General features: G+C 39.4%; 1 protein-coding gene across 1 annotated transcript in view; it reads right to left on the reverse strand.

The window, feature by feature from the left end:
• PCNX1 (pecanex 1) overlaps window positions 1-26,780 on the reverse strand; it is a 131,283-nt gene that overhangs the window by 22,137 nt on the left and 82,366 nt on the right. The window contains exons 17-30 of the mRNA XM_045014974.1: window positions 25,324-25,433; window positions 24,153-24,258; window positions 22,125-22,217; window positions 19,871-20,021; window positions 16,199-16,340; window positions 14,583-14,760; window positions 13,786-13,894; window positions 13,005-13,134; window positions 11,690-11,748; window positions 9,863-10,078; window positions 9,151-9,404; window positions 6,647-6,877; window positions 5,106-5,206; window positions 2,908-3,058 (exon numbers count right to left, since the gene is read on the reverse strand). Of these exons, the coding sequence (XP_044870909.1) occupies window positions 2,908-3,058; window positions 5,106-5,206; window positions 6,647-6,877; window positions 9,151-9,404; window positions 9,863-10,078; window positions 11,690-11,748; window positions 13,005-13,134; window positions 13,786-13,894; window positions 14,583-14,760; window positions 16,199-16,340; window positions 19,871-20,021; window positions 22,125-22,217; window positions 24,153-24,258; window positions 25,324-25,433 (2,031 nt within the window). The remainder of the gene's footprint in view (window positions 1-2,907; window positions 3,059-5,105; window positions 5,207-6,646; window positions 6,878-9,150; window positions 9,405-9,862; window positions 10,079-11,689; window positions 11,749-13,004; window positions 13,135-13,785; window positions 13,895-14,582; window positions 14,761-16,198; window positions 16,341-19,870; window positions 20,022-22,124; window positions 22,218-24,152; window positions 24,259-25,323; window positions 25,434-26,780) is intronic.

Genomic DNA, 26,780 nt, shown 5'->3' on the forward strand with positions numbered 1-26,780 from the left:
TTAAGTTTGGGGGTGGGGAGGATTTATCTATTACTGGGAACGGTTAGTTGTTATAATTTTCATACTGATTTTATTGTGTATCTAGTCACATTGCCTATGGAGAGGTTTTAGTAAACTACTTCAAAGGCTCAGAAGCCTTGAAGTTTAAAGCCAAAGAAGTAAAGTACTGAGTATTCAGTAAGAGGCTTCTTTTCAACAGTTGGTCTCATATACAGTCAAACAAATACATGAATGTGTGTTCAACACTGATCCGCACAGTCACACACTAAAAAGAAATTGGGTTTCAGACAAAACATCCTGTGTATTTCATCATGCATTCACAATATCATACTATTGCTAGCCACATATTTATACCACATATTTACAGGATCCATTCAGTATTAAGTTACTGATACAAAAGTACAGATGTAAATTCTAAAGGGTGAAGAACATGTTTGGGTTTTTCTTTTTGTTTGTTTGCTTGATTGTTTTAGTGCCTAGCACAATGAGGGCCCAATCCTGAGTGGAGATACCTCAGGGCACTACCACAATGCAAATGAAAAGTCACCAGTTATCTGTACTATGTATTAGTTCAAAGGGTTATGTTGAAAAATATTTGTATTTTTATGTACATTTTCCATTTCTCACTTTTATCGCACCATATTCAGGTGCACACTTTGTAGTGGCCTAAGTAATATCTTGAGAATGTTTCAAGATTTGTAAATTGTAATCCTGCCACTTTCACCATGACTTTATATTACTCTACTGATGTTGTTTTCTGCATTTACTCCTACTGTTTGTCATTTTATATACACTGCTAAATTAAGAGAATTCCATGATCTAATGGAACAAGCTAACTCAATTATTGCTATGTCATTGCATGATAATTTTTGGAGACTTTCAGACATTGCAGTGAGCAAGCACTGTAGAGCTATTTAATTAGAGCAAGCTTTTTTATTTAATTCGCTCACAACTTGGATCTTTATGATTTTCATATTTCAACAGAACAGATTTTTGGATTGCCAATCCCTTTTCCCTACAAGTTGCATCTCAGTTGATGTTTGCTACATTTGCTGAACTTTGCCAATATATTACAGTGGACACAGGGAAGCTGCTGCTTCCCCTGTGCTCCCGTTGCACTGGAGTGGCGGATACCAAATTTAAGCTGTTTTGAAATGCAAACTTTTTATTTTCAAGTAACAGTGAAAGCTCTGTTTCAGGACAGAGTGATAATTAGACCTACAAATAATTTCTGGAAACACTTGCACCAGCATTTTTTATTAAAGGCCCTGTAATGGTACATTAAAATAAATTCTGGCTCACACGAGAGAGAGAGAGTGTTGCTTCGGGCAAACCCTGTTTCAAAGGCATAATTCTCCAAGAAGATAAAAGCAGCCAAGCTCACACAGGAACAGTAAGAGGACATGGAAGGTGTTCACTGTGATTCTGAGATTTGCAGCTGATGCCTTGGTGATGGGGGTAGAGGAGTAACATTAGATGTTGGTTGTTGTTTTCACACTTCTGCAGCATTGAATATAGGAGATTATTTTTTAGCCAGCGCCTCAGTCAAAAAAGAAAGGCAGGCCCAGGAATTGCACTCTGCCAAGGACCAACAGGACCCTCCCCATTCAACCAATTGCGTATGCAGGGGCGGGTAGGCTTCTCACTGGGGAGTTATACATGGATCTTACTAGGTGGCCCTTTTTGTTTCATACTGGCCCCCGACTAGTCAGCGTCTGGTGAATTTTTCAAGCCTTGTATCAGACTCAGATTTTAAGGCAGAAGAGATCATCGTAATCATATAATCTGACCTCCTGTACATCACAGGCCACAGAACCTCACCCATCCATAGACCCAGAACCTCTGGCTGAGTTAGTGGAGGCCTCACATCATGATTTACAGACTTCAAGTTACAGAGAATCCACTCTGTAGTTTAGTTTAAACCAGCAAGTGACCAGCACCCCATGCTGCAGAGGAAGACAAAAAAAACCCCAGGGTCTCTCCCAATCTGACCCAGGGGGAAATTCCTTCTCAACCCCAAATATGGCCATCAGTTGAACTCTGAGCATATTGACAAGACCCACATGCCAGGCACCTGGGAAAGAATTCTCTGTAGTAACTCAGAACCCTCCCAATCTAATATCCCATCTCTGGCTGCTGGGGATTTTTGCTACTAGCAGTTGCAGATGGGCCATATGCCATTGCAGGCAATCTCATCATACCATCTCCTCCATTTACTTATGAAGCTCAGTCTTGAAGTCAGTTGGTTTTTTTTGCCCCCATTGCTTCTCTTAGAAGGCTGATCTTTACCAGAGATGAGCTGCAGAGAGTACAGTATATGGAGGTGATGTGACCCCAGAGTCTACGCTTAGTTCCCTATGTATGAGTTATCCACCCCCACAAGCCCTTCTTTCCCTCCCTTGAGTCCCTTATCTCTTTTTTCCCTCTCCTTACTTTCCGCTTCTTCACCAAAATGGTTAAATTAGATATCCCAGTGTAACGTCCCAACTCAAGAAATGCCTGACGTGAGGCACTTAACAGCGAGGATTTCATGTCCTTAGAGCTACTCAAAATACAGAGAGGGGAAGGAAGAATGACTGAATGAATTCCCAAAAAGGGAACAGGACCAGTCAGGCAAGCCAATGAGTTTGACCAGGCAGAGATTATATTGTATTAACTGAACATGGTTTCACCTCAGTTTGATTCGCCAGAATGAAAGGGGCCCTATAAACATTTAAAACACTGTCTTTAAAAGCATATTATAGACTTAGCTAGCTCTAGTCAACACACTGTTACCTTAAACAAGATTTAAAGCTTGCTATGCTGGCCAGGCAAGCTGTGTGGAGAACTGCTCCATATATCAAAATTTAATCAATTAGTATGGACAGAGCCAAAAAACCGTACATCCTCCCCCGTTAACCTCATTACCTGATGTAGTTTGAGTGACATGCGTATTCCAGGAACCACCACTTTCCTCAGCAATTCCATGTCAGCAAAGATCCATTCATCTCGGATTGAAGAGATACGGAAGTCGCCCTTAAACAGGGCATGCAGCCCATACAGGAAAGATTCCAAATTACTGTATGGGATGGAAAGTAACCCAAAAACATTAACACATTTAAAAACCTCCATATGCTGCATCCCTTCATTAGATCAGTAGAAATACTGATTTACATAATGTAACACTGAACTGTAGAGACAGGTACGGTTGTCATTCCTCTGTACACATATGAACATAAGAATGGCCACAATGGATCAGACCAATGGTCCATCAGGCCCAGCATGTGGTCTTCCGACAGTGGCCAATGCCAGATGCTTCAGAGGGAATGAACGGAACAGGGCAATATTGAGTGAGCCATTCTCTGTTATCCAGTCTCAGCATCTGGCAGTCAAAGGCTTAGGGACACCCAGAGCACAGGGTTGCATCCTTGATCATCTTGGCTAATAGTAATTGATGGACCTATCCTCCATGAACTTATCTAGTTCTTTTTTGAACCCAGTTATAGTTTTGGCCTTCACAGTATTCCCAGCAATGAGTTCCATAGGTTGACTGTGCACTGCGTGAAGAAGTAACTTCCTTATATGTTAAACCTGCTGCCTATTAATTTCATTGGACAACCCCTGGTTCTTGTATTATGTGAAGGGGTAAACAACACTTCCTTATTCACTTCTCCACTCCATTCATAATTTTATAGACCTCGATCACATCTCCCATTAGTCATCTCTTTTCCAAGCTGAACAGTGCCAGTCTTATTAATCTCTTTTGATAAGGAAGCTGTTCCATACCCCATATCACTTCTTACACCCTTCACTGCACTTTTTCAATTTCTAATATATTAGATCAGTCTGTGGGGGAAGAGGGCAATAGCCGGCCTGGATAAAAAAATAAAACCTAAGTTACAGCATCATGGCTATAATTAAAAATATGATAATTATATTAACATTTGCAGTGGGCATGCTATAGTTACAGGAACTAGATAGAATATATTTGACCAAGAATGCTGAGGGTCAAATTAAGTTACAAGAATGCATCATTTTGATACTTTTTTTAAAGCATCTGGAACTTTCCAGGGGAGTGCAACACTACAGTGTATGTATCCATCAGGAGACTGCCTCAGTTGTGCCATTCTTGGTGCAAAGATTAAGAGCTTTACTACCTTCTTTTGCTTCATCTCATCACCTTCATTTAACTCACCATGAGGATTTATCACCATTTACAATTCCTAGTTATAAATAACATTTTTAAAAACTAAATTGCTATTATTATAAGTGCTCTTTTGCTATTTTCAAAAGTGACTCAGGCATTTAGACTCCTAAGCTTTTCCAAGCTAATTTAAAAGATCTTGTGAAAGTTATGAACCTTGTGATCAGCCCCAATGAAGTTACTGTATTTCAGCAAGATCATATATAGTGACAATCCTTCAGAAGGCCAACTAGGCAATTTCACTGTAATATGGTGAATTCAGAGGAGGAGTTAGTCAACAGTTGTCCTTTCACATGTGATAAAGAGTAAGTGTGCTGTGCTTGGAGTCCAGGAGAAGGACAAAGTTTTAGTATGTGTTTTCGAGTCACCAATTTCCGGTTTGCCAACACACACAACTAAATTTGACACTAATCTGTAACACAACATCTACCAACCACAGGTGACATGAACTGGGCAGGCCAATGAACCTGTACCACTGGTCTAACCTGCATCTCGATGAAGATTATTCTGTGTGCCATGTGTTACAACACTCCTCTCTGCACCCCTTTTTATATATAGGCCTCATGCTTGGAGCAAGGAATGAAGTTCAATTTCAAAACTTGATTAATCCTGCTCATTTTTCAGCAGGTATCATGGACAAGGAAGGCGTGAAGGCCCTCCACTCCACCACTCTCAACTTCAATTAGTTAAGGAAGTGAGATGTTCAGCTTCAAGTCTTCTACATCCTTCATTTGCTGAACCCTGACATATCTTCACTGGATCATCCACAATATTTATGAAGGAGGGTGGCTTAGAGTATCTGTTCCTTTGGGGGGTCCAAGAAGAACATTGCTTTTGTATAAAGAGTAAGCCATTACCCCAAACCTAGATGCTCGCAGGCTCCTCTCCTCCAAAATCCCTAAGAACAAGAGCGTAGTATTACCTAGACATATGATGGGAAGCAGTCCCCAAAGCTCTCCGCCCCAGAACACAGAGTCCGTAACAAAGAGTCACCAAGGAGGAGTCTTTATCTGCATCCAGCGGCTGGTAGTAATAAATACATTAAAAAATAAAGAGTCATGTGGAGAAGGTAGGGAAAGATTCATACTATAGCAAAATGTATTCTGATAGGAGTGACAAAAAGGCAAATACAGAAAGCTACTAGAAATCAACTTCAAATGGCACTTATGCTAAATAAAAATGGGTTGGCACTCAGAAGCACCCGAATTCAAATTAGGGGTTCTTTTCAAACAGTGCTTTGTAAACGCTGCCTTACTAATGAGATTTGTACAAAAAAGCACTACATTTGCCATTTGAATTGATTGCAAGCTGAATACAGTACATACTATCCTGCATGCATACTCTGTTCTTCAATTCTAGGTTTGATTCATAAAAAGACTAGTCTTGATGAATAGAGATGTAACAGGCATTTTAATGGACCAGACATACACCTCTCACTTGAAAGTTAACTCACAAATATATATTGTTGATAACTTCAGAAGTATGTAGACTGCTTCCACTCATCAAAACACGCAGAGCAAAAAGCCATGTGTGTGGTGCTTTGTAAAGAAGCACTACTGATGTAACACTTCATTATAAAGATAATTCTCTAGGCAGTAAAATGTCATGTATCCAAGTTATTGAATCTGCTTTCCACCACCCCCACAAAATAATTGCCAAGTGATGGTCATGTAATAGAGGCAGACAGTTTTCTTTGATGGCCATTCTCCACATCTAAAAAAGGTTTCAAATATTATACTTTCTAGAAGGGGCCTCCTTTTAGTCACTTATCTCCAATGAGCTTCCCACTCTAAAGACCCAGGTACTTCATTAAATCTAAAGGATCAGGAGACCCTTTTACCCACTCCCTGAAGACCATGTCTATTCATGGTCAAACCACACATTTGAGAATTTAAATAAGCAGACAGATGCCAGTGTAATTCTCTAGACACACTTTTGTATAAACTTCCTTAAAAGTGTGCAGGAGGTTTGGAGAGAGGACAAAGAGGCTAGGAGATGAAGTGCTCATCCAGATGAAGTGGTCCAGAGAAGAGCTTCAAATTTGACCATGACGTACCTAGCAATGCTTTTGGCAGTTGATTTTAGATACTATAGAGAAATTATTTTGCAGTTAGGGTTGTTTTGATGAACATGAGTGACACCATGGCTATTCTAAGACCACTCTTCTCTGCCTAAGCAGAGGCCCAATCAAGCCAAATTATGTTGTGTGATTTGGTCACCTCCTCCTTTCCCTAGTGCACTTCCAACTACATAATACACTACTTGCAATCTAAGATTAATTTGAATTTTGGTCTCAAGAGATCAAGGTCAAAGCATTAACTCATCAACCCAAACCCAATGTAACACTTTCCTACAAATTAATTTGAAATCTAAATTTTAATATACAGTTAAATCCAACCCTACCAAAGAAAACATATTTAAGAGACTTTCCTAGAAAAGTTTAATAGTTCTGGTCACGCCTACCTTTTCTCTTCGGGAGCAGCAGTACTCTATCCAGTTGAGGTAAGTTGCACAGAAGCTTTCTCTGGAGACCCCTGCTAGATGATGGTCATAATCCTCATCAATATTTGGATTAAATGTAGGGTCCACATCAACATAGTTGCAGTCTGCACATGGCTGTAATCCTTCCTGCATTGTCTCATTAGCTAACCATTCCTCCAGCTTGGGGGAGGTTGACACATAATAGATAATGCCCTGAAATGGTACAAGTTGAAAATATAACAACCTATACTACATATCAAGGAAATAGTTTAAATCTAATTTGTTGCATTAAATTGTGTATTTCTCTGTTACACATGAGGATGGAAATAGCACACCATACTGCTTGAAAGTGCACCAGGTTTGATTAGTGGGGGATTTGTGACAGGCTTGTTTCTTTGGTATGTTATTTAAAAAAGGACTGAATTTAATGTTTTTAGTTAAGAAAAAACAAACTTCAAGCCCTTGTGGCTGCAAAAAGAGCCTTCTAAATGTGAACCATAAGTCTGACAAGTATTTCAAGGCCAGATTTATTTACCCCTCAGAAATATGAAAGGTTATGATTATATTTGAGACATCGATCTTTTGAAGAGATCAAGGCCTGTTGGCTCAGGGTGACCATTGAAGATGTGGCAACTGGCATCTTTTTGCAGAAGTAGACATTTTCCAGGGAGTCTCTGGCTAATATTTTCCCTCTAACATTGTTATGCAGCGATGTGCATGACAGTGGCCTTCTACCCCCACTCCCCCATCCCAGAGGTGGCTGCATTTCAAAGATGGTGCCTGTAAATACTTAATAGAGAGTTTTGGGATTCTTGGGAATGAAGAGATCACAAGTATAATTTCCTATCATTAACACAAAATAGTATTTATGTGCAACCTTTGCAAGCAATGAGAGTATGGCAGGCTCCCTACATTCCCCCAGGTTCAACAAGGCCTATCTTAGTTTTGGATTTGCAATAATTAATGGCAGGAAAACTTTGTTAAAAATATTTATGTAAATAACCTTAACAAAGGTGCACTTACCCAGATCTGAAACAAAGACAATGATTGTTCAAAGGTATCAATCGAACAGCAAGGAGGAGTTTTAGGGTTTGGATATTTTGTAATAGTGGTGGGGGAGGGGATGGAACTTTTTTCCTTCTTCAGCTCTGTCCTGGCCAGGTTCATATTTGGGTAATTACCTTCTGTCCCCTAAGCTTCCACTGATGTTTCAGTTGGATACAGTAGTCACTCTCTGTCCTAAATTATTGTGTTACATGGCTGTCCAAATGTGAAAATAGCTGTTACACTTTACCACAGGGCATGTCTACACTTGATTCTCAGCTCCAGGAGACATACTCACACTAGCTCCTTGCGCTATAAATAGGGCCCTACCAAATTCACGGTCCATTTTGGTCAATTTCACGGTCATAGGATTTTAAAAATCATAAATTTCATGATTTCAGTTATTTAAATCTAAAATGTTACAGTGTTGTCAATTGTAGGCGTCCTGACCCAAGGGGGGTGGGGGGGGAAAAGGGTTTTTCACAAAGTTATTGTGAAAGTTTAGTTGATGTTGGTCCTGCTTTGAGCAGGGGGTTGGACTAGCTGACCTCCTGAGGTCTCTTCCAACCCTAATCTTCCATGATTCTATGATTGTAGGGGGCTTGCAGTACTGCTACCCTTATTTCTGTGCTGCTGCTGGCGGCAGTGCGGCTTTCAGAGCTGGGCAGCTGGAGAATGGTGGCTGCTGGCCAGGAGCCCAGCTCTGAAGGCAGAGCCGTTGCCAGCAGCAGCAGCACAGAAGTAAGGATGGCATGGTATGGTACGGTATTGCCACCCTTACTTATGTGCGGCTGTCTGCAGAGCTGGACCCTCAGTCATCAGCTTCCACTCTCTGGCTGCCCAGCTCTGAAGGCAGCAGGACAGAAGTAAGGGTAGCATAGTATGGTATTGCTACCCGTACTTCTGCACTGCTGCTGGCGGGGCGCTGCCTTCAGAGCTGGATGCCCGGCCAACAGCTGCCACTCTCCAGCTGCCCAGCTCTGAATGCAGCGCAGAAGTAAGGATGGTAATACCAGGACCCCCCTGAAATAACCTTGTAAGCCCCAGAAACTCCCTTTTGGGTTGGGACCCTCAGTTTAAGAAATGCTGGTCTTCCCTGTGAAATCTGTATAGTATAGGCTAAAAGCACACAAGACCAGATTTCACAGGGAAGACTGGATTTCATGGTCCATGACACATTTTTCATGGCCATGAATTTGGTAGTGCCCTAGCTATAAATCACACCCCCAGCTCAACGTGTAGACATACCCTCAAACAAGCTGTTCTCCTACGGTGAATGAGAGATTCATGTATTCATAACTTATATCGCATTGTGTAATCCTCCTGATGAAAGGCACTATATACACACAAAGTACTCATGCTTCCAATTCCCCAAAATAACATTATGTTGAAGGACAGCTGAATACCCCCCACAGCCGCATTTGCTAGGTGCAGAGCCATACCTTGACATAATAAGTGGTGAGAATTTTCCGAAGATCGAAGACTTGAAGCATGGAAGCGGCACTGTTGTCTGTGATGCTGTAGCCTTCCAGAACATACTTTGTCACAAGCACTTCCCATGCCAGCCAGCGTTGGCCAAAGGTAGCATTGAACGAAAGCATATGTGGGATGTGGCCAGGTTCACAGCAACAAAACCCTTCATCTTCCTCTACTCCCTCGGTGATGGCCTCTACTTCTCGTTGCTGACAGTAAGTGCCTTAGGGGATGTTAAGGAAAGTAAGAATTTAGATGACTAATTTGAAGATAATTGATATTTTAAAGTTTGAGACAGCAGAATACATCACAAATTATGTTTCTGTGAACAGCAGGTAAATTAAACTACTGTCTCTAGCTTAACTATTTAATGAAAAAAATTAAAATTGCTTAGTTTTAATTTACCACTCTATATTCAAACATGCAACTCAGGTATAGGAAAAGAGAGTAACTGTCCATCATTGTAGGTGTAACACATTAAAATGTAATGAGAAACCTATATTAGCTCGGTTATAGAGCTCTGGTTTTCTCCCACTTACATAACAGTGGACACAGAAACCCTGAAGCCCAAGTTCAAAGCCAGTGGTTTAGAGAACCAAACCGTAAATAAGTTAAACTTCTCAAAAAACGAGTCAACTTTGTAAGTCAACCAAATGAGTAATCAAAGCATAGAACTCTTACCTCTGAATTCAAGCCCCCTCAGCTGGAAGGTGACCAGACCATTTCCTATCTCTATAAGGTGTACTAGTGCATTGAGGTAGTCAGAAGCTAGGATGAAGCAGTCCCCAGTACTGTAGTTCCCCCACCGCCCCAGCAACAGGTCTCCACACAGGCTGTGCTGAAGGGAACGGGTTAAATGCTCATAGAAGATTGAATTCAGGTTGTTATCATCTGAACCTGCAGGAAACACCCAAGCTTTTATCAATTAAAACTTGTACTTTGCCATCAAGAAAATGCAGCAGTGAATGTAATGTTATTTCAAAGATCTCAATCTCTTTTTATAGAGGCAACTATTCAACTAACTGGAATTTATTCTGAATGCATTGATAGATTAATCAGTTTTGTTTGTTTAAACCTAACCATTAAATTTCTGTGATCTCCAAGCCACTCCTTCAGTTTCACTCATACTACACCCATGTACCTAACTCCATGCACTGCTATGCTTAAGGACATAGGCCCAAAGGAATCAAGCAACAATCAGTAGTACTACTTTAGGATCCCACCGCCCTGGCACCTAGATACCCTTTAAGCAGTGCTCAGTTCCCAGTTCCCAAATTGCCCTTGTTCACAGCACTCAAACCCTACAGAAAACAAAACAGCTGTGTGGATACTGCAACAGGAAGGGGAGAAGTAGGTAGGCATGGAAAGAAGAAAAACAAGGCAGAGCAGACCTCTACCCCAATAGAATGCGACCTGATATAACACAAATTTGGCTATAACGCAGTAAAGCAGTGGGGAGCCCCAGGCCCTTTAAATCACCGCCTGAGCCCCGCTGCCAGAGCTCCTGCGTTGATTTAAAGGGCCCAGGGCTCCCCACAGTGGCTGGAGCACCGGGCCCTTTAAATCACTGCCGGGGAAGCCAGTACAGTCCAGCACGGCGTACCGGCACCGTACCGGACCAAACCCGATATAACGTGGTCTCACCTATAAGGCAGTGAGATTTTTTGGCTCCCGAGGACCGTATTATATCGGGGTAGAGGTGTATATGGTAGTTTGGGGAAGAGTTGGAGAAAAGGGGATGTGAGGGCAGACAATGGAATGGCAGAAAGGAAAAAAAAAAGGAGGAGGAAAAGAAGATATCAGAAAATACAGCTGTGATGAGTAAGGAAGAGTTAACCACTGATCTAAAAAATTGCTACCACCTTTGTAGTTGTGTGATTTAGCAAGAAAGGTAATGGTGGAGCTTGATCAGTTCATTTCCAAAAGAAAGAGGTCCTCATTCCATCATTGGATCAATCGGTTTGTTTTGTGCACACAATAAAATGTAAATGTTATGCCTCTTCCTAGGTGATTGAAACTATTCCTAATTGGTTCAGACATAACAATAAAAAAAAACCCTAATGGTTAGGGTACAGACATTGTCCGTAGTTAAAGTTATTCACAGTTAAGCTAGTAGGAACTTTAGTGTCAAAGTACATTGAGTTTACTTCTGTAATAATTCCCTTCTCCAGCTAAAGCAAAACCCTCTGAAGATTAACTACATTTATAAAAGAGGTAGGTATTTCCCCCCACATAAATTAGATTACAGAGGGTGCTATGTATATAAATACACACAAGTCAAACACTTTAAAAGAAACCAATTATAAGCTGGGCTACGTGTACCGCAGTCATAACATTCAGTGTAGGAGGGGAACCTCAACTTGATATGCAAACACAATTTTTAATTCTGTCATAAGGAGTTCCCAGACGCAAATGGAAGTTGATGTGTGTCCCTTTCATGTTAGTAATATCTGTACATGACAGACTCACATCTCCACTCTCATTTCAACCAAAAAGTAGGACTATTACCTGGATTTCTATCAAGCTGGGAAGCGAGTCTTGTGTTTGAATGGTCCACACGCTTTGTGCTGAAGACAACAAAATTAAAACAAAACATATTTAAGAGTTTTTCGTACTATAGGAGAATATAGGGAAAGGAGTTGTAAATGATGCTGTACCAAAGAAACAATTTTTTTTTTTATGATAGCTTTGAAAGCTTTCCCTGCAATTCTTCTTTACATTCAACTTAGAATCCTGCCCGTACATAACAATGCCTTTTAGCTGTAGTAGTGTTAGAATCTAAATACACCAGAGCCCTCTCCTTTGCCCACAAAAAGCCAATTAAGGTAGATAGCTAAAACTTCATGCAGAACTTATAAACTATGTTACTTGCATTGAAGTCAACAGAAGTAGCAAAGCTAACACTTGGCTGTGCTCAAAGTTTACTTTTCAGTGTGGCACTAGTAGTTAAGAAGCACAAGTGCTACTCCATTTTAGTTCTCCTCACCCCAAAAACTGCCATTATGTTTGCTGAAGGAGAAACCCAAATTTGTACACCAGGTTTTAAAAGCAAGGTCTTTAAATAATTCTACTCTGGCAGGTGACTATAAATGACACCTAGGTTTCATTCATATTTATTGCCCGTGACTCGACATGACACTTGCTCATTTTACATGTGAAATGATTTCCCCCTTAAATGCTAGTACCACAAGCTCATCCTGCCATCTGAATGTCAAGCTGGGTTTTTTTCTGGTTCAGGCATCATCATCAGTAAAAGAATCTGCAGGCCCCATTTTACTTCAATAATACCTGCATAACCCCACTGTTTCAGTCTAAGGGAAAGTTTAATTGAAGGTACCATCTGACCTGAAGAATCTTTTATTGGTGGTGGTGCATAAGCCAAGAACTGATATTGACTACGATATCAGGGTGAGTTTTTGGTTCTGGAAGTTAGGAAAAAAACGTTTTACTTGTAAAATAAGCAAATGTGAAATGGAGTTACCAGTACAAATAAGGAACCTGCAAATGCCCTTTGTATACAGTCACTTTTCAGACTCAATTTTCCCTTAAAATTTCTGTCATTTTGGAGCTTAAATTATCCAGTTTATATGCTAGTGTAAATAAAAGCTACATGACAGGAATGAAATGTAAGCACTGTCAGCGTAGAAACAGCTGCTATGATGTTTCAGAAAAATAATATACTTGTATGAAAGTATTAAAAGCCAAGAACAAATTCTCTCTAAAAAAATCATAGCACCTAGAAATAAAACAAAACCACATTCAGTCACAGCCTTCTCTACTAAACACAGCTGACATGGCTTCTTAATGGCTTAACTTCACCCACTTGTAGTCTCTTTCCCAGAATTTGACAGGTCTGACATATGAAGTGATGAATATTGCACTTCCCAGAAAGGGGTTCAGTGGGGTGGAGAAGAAAGCCGACACAGCCGCTTGAACAAACAACATTGCAGAATCTGTGGGGTGACAGGGTTAAGGAAGCCAAGACTACCATGTGGTTCTTTTGCAATATCACCAAGCTCTTTTGTAGCACTTTTAATCATCAGATCTTTACAAAAAGGAAGGTAAGTATCATTATCCCCATTTTAGAGATGGGGAAAGTGAGGCACAGATGTTGTCACCAAGTAAGAACAAAGCAAGATCTCTCAAATCCCTCATGTATTATATAAAGAAAAAAATTATTCACCAGTACCGGGCACCGTATTTTTTTTTGGGGGGGCAAATAGGAAAAACAAGACTAGAACTGCGAACTTCTGTATTAAATAAGAATCAACACCTGACCCAGGACAGTAAACAAAGTGCAAGTCTCTATTTGTGGATAAGAGGCTTCAAACCATGAATTAAAGACTGGAGATAGTTGTTGAAAAAAGGGAAATCTTGGTCAGCCCTACAATTTTTCCAATGGAATAACCTGGTCTAGGTCTTTGCTACGATGGAACTGTTCTAGTTTTACTAGTATATCCAGACAGCAAGTGCATATAGTTGTCATTCACATTCATGAGGCAGGATAAGGTATTCTCTACATTTAATTAGTTAAGTAAACTACAGTACGAGTCAAATTATAAATAGATGTAATTAACAACAAGTTGGAATCTTCAAAAGGATACGTGGCACAGCAAAGGGCTGGGCAAAAGCATGGAAAGCAGAGCCCCACGTGATCTGCCAAGGAGCAATATAAGTATACACAAATCTCAATTTATAAAAGAGTTCCCAGAGCTAGAGAGAAAAGGGGAGAAGATAAAATATATAAATCATTTTGTGACTTAACTAAAACCAGTGTGTTTTACGTATGAACTTCTCAACAGAAAATACATATAATTTTGAGTTGCAATAAGATATACACTTACCATTATAATTTTGCATTAATTTGTTAAAAACACTCCTTTATATAGATATTGAACAATCACAACAGTAAAACAGATAAACATTAAACGAGCCTTAAAATACAGTAGAACATAAGTTTGGGGAAAAAGTAAAGTTTTAGTCATAAAAATAGAACCAAATATTGGGCTAAAACAGAGTTTCCCCCTTCAATCTCACTGGTTCACTATCAGTGCTTTGGAAAACTACTGGTCTTGTAAGCACTTGAACTGGTCTGCCCAAGTGCTTCTAGCCATACTTTGTGTCAGGAAACTGAAAACTAAAACACATAATTCACATCTTCTCTGCTACAAGAAAGTGCTGGGACTTTAAAAGAACAGATACCCTAACACATGCTAAGGCCAAAAAATTGATCCTGGGAACCAGAGATTCCCAGCTATCTAGTAGTATATGGTCATTTATTCATAGCACGGATCACCTTGGAGATTACATAACCACCAGTAGGATTTTCATTCCTTGGATTCTCAAACATGGTAATCCGAAATACTCAGTTTCAGGAGTGTGTTATTTTGTGTAAAGTTACCTTGCTGAAGAGTATGGACATGAAGAAGAGGTCTAGCAGCATGGTCTCAGAAAAACTTTTGTAGTCAAATGTAAAGAAGAGCACTGTGAAAATAACAGTGACATACTGGCAGGTTGGGTTGCTGAAAGAGGAACGCAACAACTTCAAACCAGCTATGGTGATCATTAAAGCGCCAATCCTACAAAAGGAGTGCAGAAAGAAAAGTTACTCATCTGCAGTCTACTGCTTACCTGCTGTTAAGCAATTCCAGTTTCTTCACATTCTATGCTTAATAGATATGTTAAGGTTTTTTTTTAGGTTACGACTACAGTCTTTCCTTCATTATTCCCAATTTAATCAACACTCTACAAAAACAATATTAGCACAATCTGTGGGATAGTCTTCCTAAGAGATATAGAAAAAACCCATGTGTGACAAATGTGGAGCTGATATATAATAACGTCATGAATACTGAGAGGCAATAATTTTATTAACACTGTGACAGGGTTAAGGAAGGGACATTTATTGTACATTGGTTATTAGAATTTGCTGTATGATGATATTGGACTAACCTATATTAGGGGTGGTGGAATATTATACACCTATAATGCTCAAAATCAATGAGGTTTGTGTATGAAGATGACAATGGCTTCCCAGACAAGAGCTCCCCAGAAAACACTTTAAAGACAACGAGAAAAGCTGTTAGCTTCAAGGATCCAGTCTCCAGTGAGTTGCAAACCATTATCTGCGAGAACTGGGAGTTACTAGATGAAAGGGCTACAAACATTTCAAGTGTTATTTGATTCCTACAAAACTAAGGAGGCAACTGGCTGACATGGAGAGATTCTGCAGAGGGAATTTAAAGAAGTTAAATCTTCCCAGATCCACAGAATGGTAAAGCCTTAGGGAAAGTCTAGATATGCATACAATCAGTTTTGTTGTTTTAAGATCTGTTTTCTCTAAAATATCATCTTGCTTTAAGGAGGCCATTTGGTCACTGTATTAACCTTTGATATTCTTCTCTGAGGGACCAGAGCCATAGTCACACCTGCTGGAATAATCACAGTGCCAAGGGAGTGCAGTCAAGGCCCAGTCTGACAGCAGAAGAATTGTATGGTTCCAAACGGCACCACATGACAGCTAAAGGAGGGGTAAGAGGTGCATTTAGCCCAGTAACTGACATATCATAGCCTGGGATTTTTCAAGATTTAAATGGACAAAATACCAGAGAGAGTATTGTAGGGAATAGTCCTGCATTGGCATGGATAGGCTGGATGGTAATAGAACTATTTTATCTCTGATGTCTGCAATTTGATACATTACTAGAAAACTCTGTGGCTTGAAATCTGCATAGTATTTGATATGATCCGAAGGGCTCTTTTTAACAAACCTGAAGACTCAATTTTATGATTTCTGCATTTAAAAAGTTTACATATTTCATTCACTATAAGCCATATGGTGATCCAGACATATGAGGTTTGCCAGGTACTGACATTAGAAACTAGCTGTTACTACTTTGCTTTAATTGCAACTCGTATTAACTATACTTCCACTGCAGCTGACAATTATGACGCCCTTTGCCATTTTGTTCCACCATATTGGGTATACTCAAGTTACTGACAATCTTTTCTACTTACTCTGTGTCCAGTTTCTTTGGACTAGCAATGTTCTTGGCACTGCTGCTGAGCTCATTGAGGACTATCAATGGGTAGATAACGTTCTTCTCCACAAAGAGGAGCCACACATGAAGTTTCTCAAACCACATTACATGGGCAGCATCTAAACAGCAAAATAGGAGATCACAGATTATACTAGGAGCCTAAATAGCTCAGGAGATTTCTAATAAGATGCAGTTCATCTTGGCTCTAGATCAGTAGTTCTAAACCAGCCTCGGTCATCTGAGACAAAAAGTTCTGGCCCTCTGGCAACTGTCAGGTGGCATACACAAAGATCTGGTAATCTTTAGTAGTGAGGCAACATGGGAATAATTGCTCTCTCCCTGCCAGTTTCAGCAGAGAAGCCAAAGACGAATAAGGATTCTCACACTTAACTACCTTCTCATCCATAAAAACAATCCTTCCAAGTCCTGGCTGAATGTCCTTGGAGAGAAGCTTGCACTACCGTATCTGTATAAAGTTTCCTATAGTTTTGGATTTTGGTAAATGTTACAGTTTCTGTATATCAGCAAACATGATTACTTTTTTGAAGAGATGTAAGCTGTTACCATAGCTACTGATAAAATTACATTCCATTTTGATTGTTTTAAAATAATGTTTTTCCACCCATATTTGAATTAAAATGCTTCAGATATATGTCCCTACAATCTTAGAACAGGGGTAGGCAACCTGCGGCACGTGTGCCGAAGGCGGCACGCGAGCTGATTTTCAGTGGCACTCGCACTGCCCCAGTCCTGGCCACCGGTCTGGGGGCTCTGCATTTTAATTTAATTTTAAATGAAGCTTCTTAAACATTTTAAAAACCTTATTTACTTTACATACAACAATAGTTTAGTTATATATTATAGACCTATAGAAAGAGACCTAAAAACGTTAAGATGTATTACTGGCACGCAAAACCTTTAATTAGAGTGAATAAATGAAGACTCAGCTCACCACTTCTGAAAGGTTGCCGACCCCGATCTAGAAGAATTTACCATATATACTCTATCATAAGCTGGTTCATTTATAAGCCGACCCCCCCAAGATGAATAAGTAAAAATGGAAAATGTTTCTGACCCGTTCATAAGCTGACCCTATAATTCAGGGGTCAGCAAACTTTGGCTCCCAGGCCATCAGGATAAGCTGCTGGTGGTCCGAGATTGTTTGTTTACCTTGAGCATCTGCAGGCACGGAGGTAAACCTAAGTAAACAAAGTGTCCCGGTGGGACAGCAACTGGTGGGAAAAATTTTTGGGGGGAGAAACTGGGGGTCAGGGGAGTAATCCCTCAGACCACCCCCCACATGACCCCACTTCTAGCCCAGGACCCCCACACTCTCCCTCTCTATACCCGTTCATAAGCCGACCCCCGTCTCTGGTGCTTCCCTTTTTACTAAAAAAATTTGGCTTATGAACGTGTATATATGGTAATTATCCTGCAATTATAAACTGACAACTAACAGCCTCTTTTGATCTTTTGTATTAATTGCAAAAAATATATATAATATGACATTGTTATTACTGAGAGCAACACACACACAAAGCTAAGGAAAAAAATCAAGGTTACGGACAGCACTCACACAGGCCTGGAATCAGCTCTGGATTATGTCAGTTTTCAATTATGCCCCTCCCTCAGTGATATGAAATTTGCTGGGAAGAGGCTGCAGGGGTACAAGGTGGCCACAACCTCCCCATCACCAGGGAAGTCCACAGGGGTCCACAACAGTCAGAAAAGTGGGAGGCAATAGCCAGGAAATGAGTTAGGATAGCTGAGAGATACTGATTCAAACATCTTCACTGCAGCCTTCAGTAGCAAGGCTTCTTTGGAGCCCCCAGCAGAAATTAAAGTTGTTCCTCGCCCATAGCAGAGCCCTCAGGGAGGGCAGACTACTGCCTGCCCTACCTCAGGTGAATTCTCTCTGCTGTGCAAGGGGCCAAGCCATGGTACATTAGATCTCTAAAATTTCATAATGATGTATATGGCTTTAATTTTGCATATACATATTAGTGTGAGACACAATATTACAAACATGTGAGCACTGCAGCCTAATTGCAACAAAATTTGTGTGCATGTTAATTCTCAGTCATAAAATTGTATTTAGGTAGGTATTTTTCATGTATATTTTTCATCAAAAAAATGTGATATCAAATCAGACTGATTGTATTTATTTGAACATGTAATCACTGAAATAATGGAATTTAAAACTGCCATTATGGGTATTGATGCTGAGACAGAAATTTACCTGACTAAACTGCAGGTTAATTAGAAGAAGGCCACAAATACTTTCTGGTATGAGATGAAGTTTTAGATACAAATCTGAAACTAGGTAAAGAAATAAGATGCTTGCTTGCTATAAATTTATTTTCTCTTCTTTACTACTCAGCTATCTACTAATTTCTATTTACAGGGCTATTAGAATGTTATTGACCTGGCAGTTCTTATTTGCTTCTTGTATGCAATGCTAGATTTGGCTCAGGTTAACACTGAGATGTGTGAACTTTTAAACTTCAGTAAAAATGGTTTTTTTCCTCTAAACCTGGCTGCCTGCGAACTCAAGATCTGAATGCAGAGTTGACGGTTCTCTGGTATATTTTCACTAGCCCAATTCAGCAATTGGAGCAGGAACTAGGAGTCAGGAAACTTGGGTTCTATATAGATTTTTTAACTGGCTTGCCATGTAATCTTGTTGGAAATATTTAGGCACTGATCAGCATGGACAAACGCTTATGCATACACACTCCACACCATGTGAAGTAAGCCTCCACTAAAGCCAATGGGGCTGCATGCAAGCTATAGGTGGTCCAACCACACAGATTGGCTTGCAAGATTGGGGCCTTAGTTTCTGTCTGTTTTCCCACTTATACATTTTCACCTTTATAAAGGCTTTTAAGATCCTCACATGAAGGATACTATTTGTATGTAAATATAAACTCATTTTAACACTTTTTGTAAGGATTTTTTTGGGTTAACGGGTATATTTGCTACCTTTTTCAAATGAAAGTTCCTTAGAAAACAAGTTTCATAAAGAGTTTCATTAATGAAAGAAGTAAAATGGAAGTGCATTTGTTAGATTTATAGTGCAGATAAATGTATGTTTAAGCATGTATATATGTGTAGTTTCACACTTAGTACCCTTTAAAACAAATATTCTATTTTCAGATTTTGGCTGTTATTTCCAAACAAAATTTCTACAAACATGCTAAAAGCATTAGTTTTTAATAAGGACCAATATAGCAAGCTGAAAGTATACAAGTGGGTCTGAAATATCCAAAACAAACAATTTAAACCCTCCAAAATATTGAAAAAAAAGACAGTGAAAAAATATATGTTTGCCAAAATGTTGCAAGAGAAGTTTCAGCACAGAGTAAGTTTTCAACACTTGTAAGATCCTGAAAACAAGGATTCAATGCAACTGCGGTCATCATAACAATAGCATTGCTAATGTGACGCCATCATTATTACTTACTAAAGATACATAAAATGCCACAGGATCAAGCAAGGCATGCTGAGGTAGGAAAGAATTAACACTGTCCATCAGAGACCCTGAAACATTTAAGCAATGAGAAGTTGTAAAGCAAAAAGTTAAAGTAATGGTTAATATAAACTGCTCAACCATTAGTGCAAATTTAAAAAAAAAATTACTGATACTTACTTCGGACTTCAAATTGATAATATTCCTTGGTTTTCAGCAATGAGTGAGAGAAGCAGTGCCAAGGAAGCTGCTTTCGGAGTTGAGGCAGCACATAATGGGTTAAAAATCCTACGGAGCCCACCAACGCATACAAAATGTAGCTAAGGACAGGCTAAAGAAAAAGAGGAGTTGAACAAAAGACAGGTTCTCAGTCTTATAAACAAGAAGCAAATCTTGATGTTTTCTATAACCTTTATATATCAGCCCGTAAAAGCACGTCTGGACTTCAATTCCTCTTTTAACATAAGAAAGTATGTCAGCTATAAAAATGTAAAATAATGAGTGTTGCCTCTGAGGATAAGATTTTTCTACTTTTGATCTTCCCTGAAGATGGGGTTGCTACCTTTTCTTTTATAGTATTGCTGATCTTTAATAGACAGTTGGTTCTGATTCTTCTGTGTTTCTTCCCTAAAATGGCAAAACTATTATCCTTGAAGGAAGATTTCTGCTAGATAAAAAGGAGGTGCAAGTGCAGAAGAGATTGATCCTCATTCTGGATTATATTTTTAAGATTTTTCTTGAAGAAGAGTTGAATAGCACCCTCTTACTGAAGTATACCCTTTACATACAACAATAACATCACCTCCATGTATGTGAGCACACTTCTGTTTAAGAATTTTACAGCAACACTCACTATATGTGAACACAGTATCTTTAGAGACATGAAAACAACGAGAAGTCTGGTGGCACCTTAAAGACTAACCGATTTATTTGGGCATAAGCTTTCATAAGCCCACAAAAGCTTATGCCCAAATAAATTTGTTAGACTTAAAGGTGCCACCGGACGCCTTGTTGTTTTTGTGGCTACAGACTAACACGGCTACCCCTCTGACATTTAGAGACATGGGTATGCATTTTATATTACAGCAGTGCCTATTGCCAGAGCTAAATTGGGGTTATGAATCATATTTTCATGGGTAGGAAGGTGGTTGTGAATTCACAAAGTTAAAACTTTTCATATGGGTCCGTCAAGAAGCTCATTTTTAAATTTCTGATGTCTTTGGCCATTTAAAATAAACCAGAGTGTAATAAACTATTTAGTTAACTCAACAGCAGATAACCAGTTGGGGATGAAGGCCACATTCATCAGGGATAGGTGAAGTTTGGGCTTTCCCTGGAAAAGACATCTGCCTTCGCAAAAACTAGTGTGGATGTGGCCATCTCTGCTCAACTAGAAGGACCCTCCATCTGAAAACATTTAGATTTAAAAATAAACGGACACAAATGCTTAACAAGAGCTTCTCTATTTTTGTAATGATAGAGAGCAATAGCATACTGGAATCCTTCCAGAATTTATGCCATTTCTTTTCTTTGAACTACTTGGAACAGTGATGCTGGACAAACAAATTAGACATTCTAGTTCTTCCAGGTAGCCAAAATCTAGCGTATGTCATCTGTGTAGCAACTTGGCCCATCATATTTGCCCTAGCAATTTGATCTTTTGCTCAGAGTGAAAGTTACATTTGCTTTCAATACTGTAATCAAACTAGACAGTTTTGGAAGGTTTCTCGAGCTACTTAGGCAGCTAGCTTGATGTGTAAATAGCAAATTCCGCCACTGGATCTGCTTAGACAGACTCCTTCACCCACGCAAATCCTGTGGCATGATGCGGCTTTAAGGCACATGTCAAGTTGAAAACATTTAAGGGTATTCTGAAGCATATGCTAATGATAGCTAGGCTGATAGGTGGAAGCTTAGAAAGCAACTGTAAGGAAAGGTCTCCTGTTCCCCTGATATCCTGCAAGGAACCATCCCTCTACTCCCCACTTCCATCCCATGGGAGATGAACACTGTCTAGGAGCGACAACTGGACACAACAGATGAAACCACTTTGAACCTTTTTGTCAGTTTACTTTCTCCCTCCTCTAGAATGAGCCTGTAGGTATTTCTGTGGGTGGGTAGAGTGAAAGAAGGGCATTTTATCAAAAAAAGTGGAGAACCTAGATAGAGAAGTAGGAGCGGGGAGGATGGGAAGAAAAGGGAGAGGAATATTGGGGACACAAAAAAATTGAGATTTAAAAAGGTCTTCATGGCAGGTATTAGTCACACTGTATGTCTGAATAGCACCTAGTGTAAGTCATGCCCCAAGCCCAAATGGGGCCATTGGGTACAACCATAAAAGAGTATTAAATAGTAGCATTAGCAAAAAGGCATCTACAAGAAAAGATAAAGTACAAGTATTTTATAAATTGTGAGGCATAATGCAGTAACTTACCTGCAAAACTGTGAATACTGTACTGACATGAATAGCAAAATAGAGTACACCAATGACGAGGCACACTATCAGGTCAGACTGTAACCGTTCATTCTATGGAATAAAAAGAAAATAGCTTGAGAGAACATAAATGTTGGTACTCTTCTTCCAGTCCTAGGGTCACCTCCGCTTACCTCTTTGGTTAGTTAAAGGAATATGGGGAACTATTGTCAAAAGAGTTCAGCACTGACCTAAATCTGCTTCCACTGATGTCAACTGAACTTTCCTCTCTAACTTTGACAGCAGCAGCAGTTAGATAAGTGCTTTCAAAAATCCCACCATTTTTATTTCCCAACTCCCAAGAGAGGACTGCAACAAGCACCAGTGCATGGAAGATAACCCTTACTTACCTGGTTTTGATCAAGAGCATTTGCCCAAATGATTTAATTTAAAACATCTGATCACTGCCATACATGAAAAGTTAATGGACAAAACACTTTCATTCCGGATATTCTTCCCTTCCAAAGTTTGAGCCTATTACCTCAATGTATGTAACTGAATTAAGAGCTATTAAGGCCAGAAAGAAACACTGTGATCTAGTCTGTCCTCCTGCATAACACAGGCCAAAGATTTTCACCCAGTAATTCCTGCATCTAGCCCATAACTTCTTGCTGTGCAAGAGCATCTCTTAGAAAGACATGATCATGTTTTAAAGACTTCAAATGAAAGAATCCATCACATATTTAGGTAAATTTTTCCAATGGTTCATTACCCTTGCTATTAAAAAAAAACAAAACCCACATACATTATTTCTTTTCTGAATTTGTCTAACTTCAGTTTGCAACCACTGGATCTTGTTATGTCTTTGTCTGCTAGATTAAAAAGCCCCATACTGTCTATCAGTAAATCTTCTCCCAATGCAGGTACACCTCTACCCTGACATGTGACCCGATATAACACGAATTCCGATATAACATGGTAAAGCAGTGCTACAGGGAGGCAGGGCTGCGCACTTCGGCAGATCAAAGCAAATTCAATATAACGCAGTTTCACCTATAATGCGGTAAGATTTTTTGGCTCCCGAGGACAGCGTTATATTGGGGTAGAAGTGTACTTTTAGAACACAATTAATCTTCTCTTGGATAAATTAAATAGACTAATTTTCTTAGGTTTCTCACTTACTGCTTGTTTATGTGAAACAGGATAACAACTGGATACTGTTATTTTCACAAGCATTTACAGTGGATTTACTCTAGGTATCCAAAGAATGTGATAATAAAATTAAGTCAACAGAGCAAGTCTCCAGTGTTACTAGAAGCAACTAATTCTTCATTAAAAAAATGCACCAGCTTTCCTTAGTTTTTAGTGTCTCTTTGTGGGCTGGACTGCCCAAAGCTCTTGTTTATTCAAAAATATTGAGTTAACATCTTTTGGCAACTATCACTCTTTTCCACTTGAGCCTTCATACACACACCAAGTATTACGGTGTTTATTTGGGTACATATTAAATTATGAACATGAGTTACAGAACATCAATTATTCTTCACTGCTCTATCATTTGGGAGTTCTGGCCTTCCTAATTGTATCTCTTTTTTGATAGCTTATATTGTCAAGGCAAAGGTAATACTTTTTCTCAAGGCTGTGCATTTTTAATTGGGTGTATAGATAAAGATACAGTGTGGTTTCAATACTGATAGTCAATGAAGCAACAGACTCAGCATTTTGTACTCAAAGTGGAAATGCATTCTAAAGGTAGATGGTCTTCTGAATGTAAAATTTTGACTCAAATACCCATTAGCATTAACTCAATCCTTAAGGAGTTATTTTCACCATGTTAAATATAAGTACCTAAAATTCTTGAAGTCAAATGAAAGTCAATGGGACTCGAATGCCTTACACCCTGAGGCTCCCTAAAAGTCCCAGCCCTGGACTGCAGAGTATATAGTGCTAACAAATTCCAACTAACTCAACACTAAACTAGTACATACTCTATTGGCCAGGATTCAGTATATGTCTGGGTTGAGTTTTACAAAAAGCCAGCCTACTTACCACTGAATTTCTAAGTTTTTCAGGTAAAGGATCTTTGACTTCAGACAGAGGATCCTCTGGGTTTTTGTCTTCGGAATTAGGAAAAAATTTTGATTGTACTAAAGAGCTAAAAAGATGCAAAGCAAGAATTCACTGTGATAAATACATTGATTTGGGTGGGTTTAGAAGAGGTAACAAAATCAGAGGCCTATTATAAATTAATAGAACATAAGCGGCTCCGATCTACTATCTTTTGTGGCTTAACTTACTCAAAGGAGTTTAGAAATCTCCACAGGTATATAAAGGTAAGCCTATCTGTTTGCTTCATCTCTCTTTTACTGAAAGGAAAAGCTCAATAAAATCTGTTCACATTTTCCACTCCCCACCTCCCAAGTAGTCTCTGTTGGTCCCAGGGCCGGCTTCAGGCACCAGCACTCCAAGAAGGTGCTTTGGGCGGCCAACAGAAAGGGGTGGCACGTCCGGCTCTTCGGTGGCGGGTCCCTCAGTCCCTCTCGGAGGGAAGGACCTGCCGCCGAATCGCCAAAAAATAAAGTGAAAGCGGTAGAGCTGCTGCCGAAGTGCTGCCGATTGTGGCTTTCCCCCCCCCCCCCTCCTCCCCGCTTGGGGCGGCAAAAATGCTGGAGCCGGCCCTGGTTGGTCCAAATGCAAAATAGGCAACCAAGGACTCTAGTACTAACTAAAGCTCTAACAGACCAACCCACACTCCTTTAATTTGTAGGGCCATGTTGACCAATCAGCCAAACTCTTAGTAGATGCTACTAGTAATAAAGCTTGATATGGCCACATTTAGAATCTTTTCAAAGTATTTTTATGGCGTCTTTACCAATAGTATCTAGGTGGCTCACAACCTTTCGTGTATTTATTCTTGCAACATCTCTATGAGGTAGGTAAGTACAATTATCCCTATTGCATACACAGGGAACTCAGACAGAGATTAAGTGACTTGCCCAATGTCACAAAGGGAGTTGTGGCAGCATAGGGAACTGTACCTGGGTTTTGAGAGTTCCCAGCCAGAATCTTAAGTACCAGACCATCACTCGCCCCCCACTTTTTGTTTTCCACAGGGTTGGACCAACATCAGTTTCAGTGGTACTACTGGGTTTCTACTAATAATCACAATGGATCTCCCTTGAGAGTTGCCTTGAGGACAGATATACAGTCAGACACTTACAAAAGTACAGAAGGGTCACTACTTTGTCTGCTGAGATGATAGGATATCGCTACTAACAAGCCACAGAATATTGAGAAGAGGACTGGAACATGCTGGCCATCCCAAGAATCCTGGGGACAGAAGAATTAAATTTTAACAGAAAGACAAGGATATATAAAATCAATATCACAAATCAGAAAACTTGTAAAGTAATAAGAAAAAGGAAAGATGAAAAAAGTCATATGCTTTTCAAAATAAAGGTATTTTGTTAAAATGTTTACCTATACTTTCTGTAAGTTAAAGCCTTTAATCAGTTTTTATGCCCGTTAAATAAAGGCTTGAACTGTCTCCTGAGTAGATGACCTCCTGAGGTCCCTTCCAACCCTGAGATTCTATGATTCTAAGTCAATGGAAAACTCCTGTTAACCTTAATGATCATGTCTTAAGAGTGCTACGGTCTGATCAAGCATAAGATTAGAATGCCCATGTTCGTACACTTTATTTATACAATTAGTGCTTATTTCATAAATATCTACATATTCGCTTCTAGTTTGCCTATAACCATATTATGTAAGTGGTGAATACCATATGAACACTATAATAAATTGTTTTCAACTTTCTCTTGTGGTACTTGTTGACACACTAGGACTGAGTCTTCTTGGAGTCGGGTTGCTTGGGAATGCAGCCCAAAGCTGGTGGTAAACTCCATCTAAGGCTATAATAAATAAGTGTGCCTGTTTACTATGCTGCATCACTTGGGTTCAAAAGTAATTCACAAGGAATCCTCATTTTGGTTTTAGAAGACTGCAATAGTTTTATTATTTGACGTTTATTTTACAAGTACCACACAGTCATGTAATTTATCCATGTAATTAAATGTTCAATAGTTTTAATGTACTGTACGTACTATTTATCACATACCACATGATCATAATCCCTTAACAATTATTTAAATTGAAGTTCCATTCTGAAAATTGACTATGTAAAAAAGTGTCACCTTCTTACTCAATAGAACTAATCCTTTTGTAACGTTTGCTGACTTTAGATGAAAACAAATATTTATTCTTTTACTCCTACTATGCTGGATCTGCAGGGATCAGATTGATTTAACAAAGTTTTGTTCTATCTTGTATATCAACTGATTTGTTTACTATCATCTAATCAGTTACACCCCTGCAAAGATACTGAAAACAACTGGTGAACCTATTGATCTGCAAGGGCACAATTAGGCTAGTAAATCTTTCCATCATCACAAGTAATAAAAGAAACTAGGTTGACTCTCAAAGCCCAGGCTGAGCATGCAGGACCGACAGTTAGAAAAAGTCAATTTACTTGTAAACTGACCACATTTGACCTAGAAATCAATGACACGCTACACACAAACATGGAAGTCAGAGTGTCATTTTTATATAGTTTTTCAGAGTTAAACTGTTCTTTGAGCAAGTATACATTTTTATTTGTTCCCTTGCGCTTGTCAG

The sequence above is a fragment of the Mauremys mutica genome, chromosome 4 (genome assembly GCF_020497125.1).
Source record: "Mauremys mutica isolate MM-2020 ecotype Southern chromosome 4, ASM2049712v1, whole genome shotgun sequence".
NCBI lineage: Eukaryota > Metazoa > Chordata > Testudines > Geoemydidae > Mauremys > Mauremys mutica.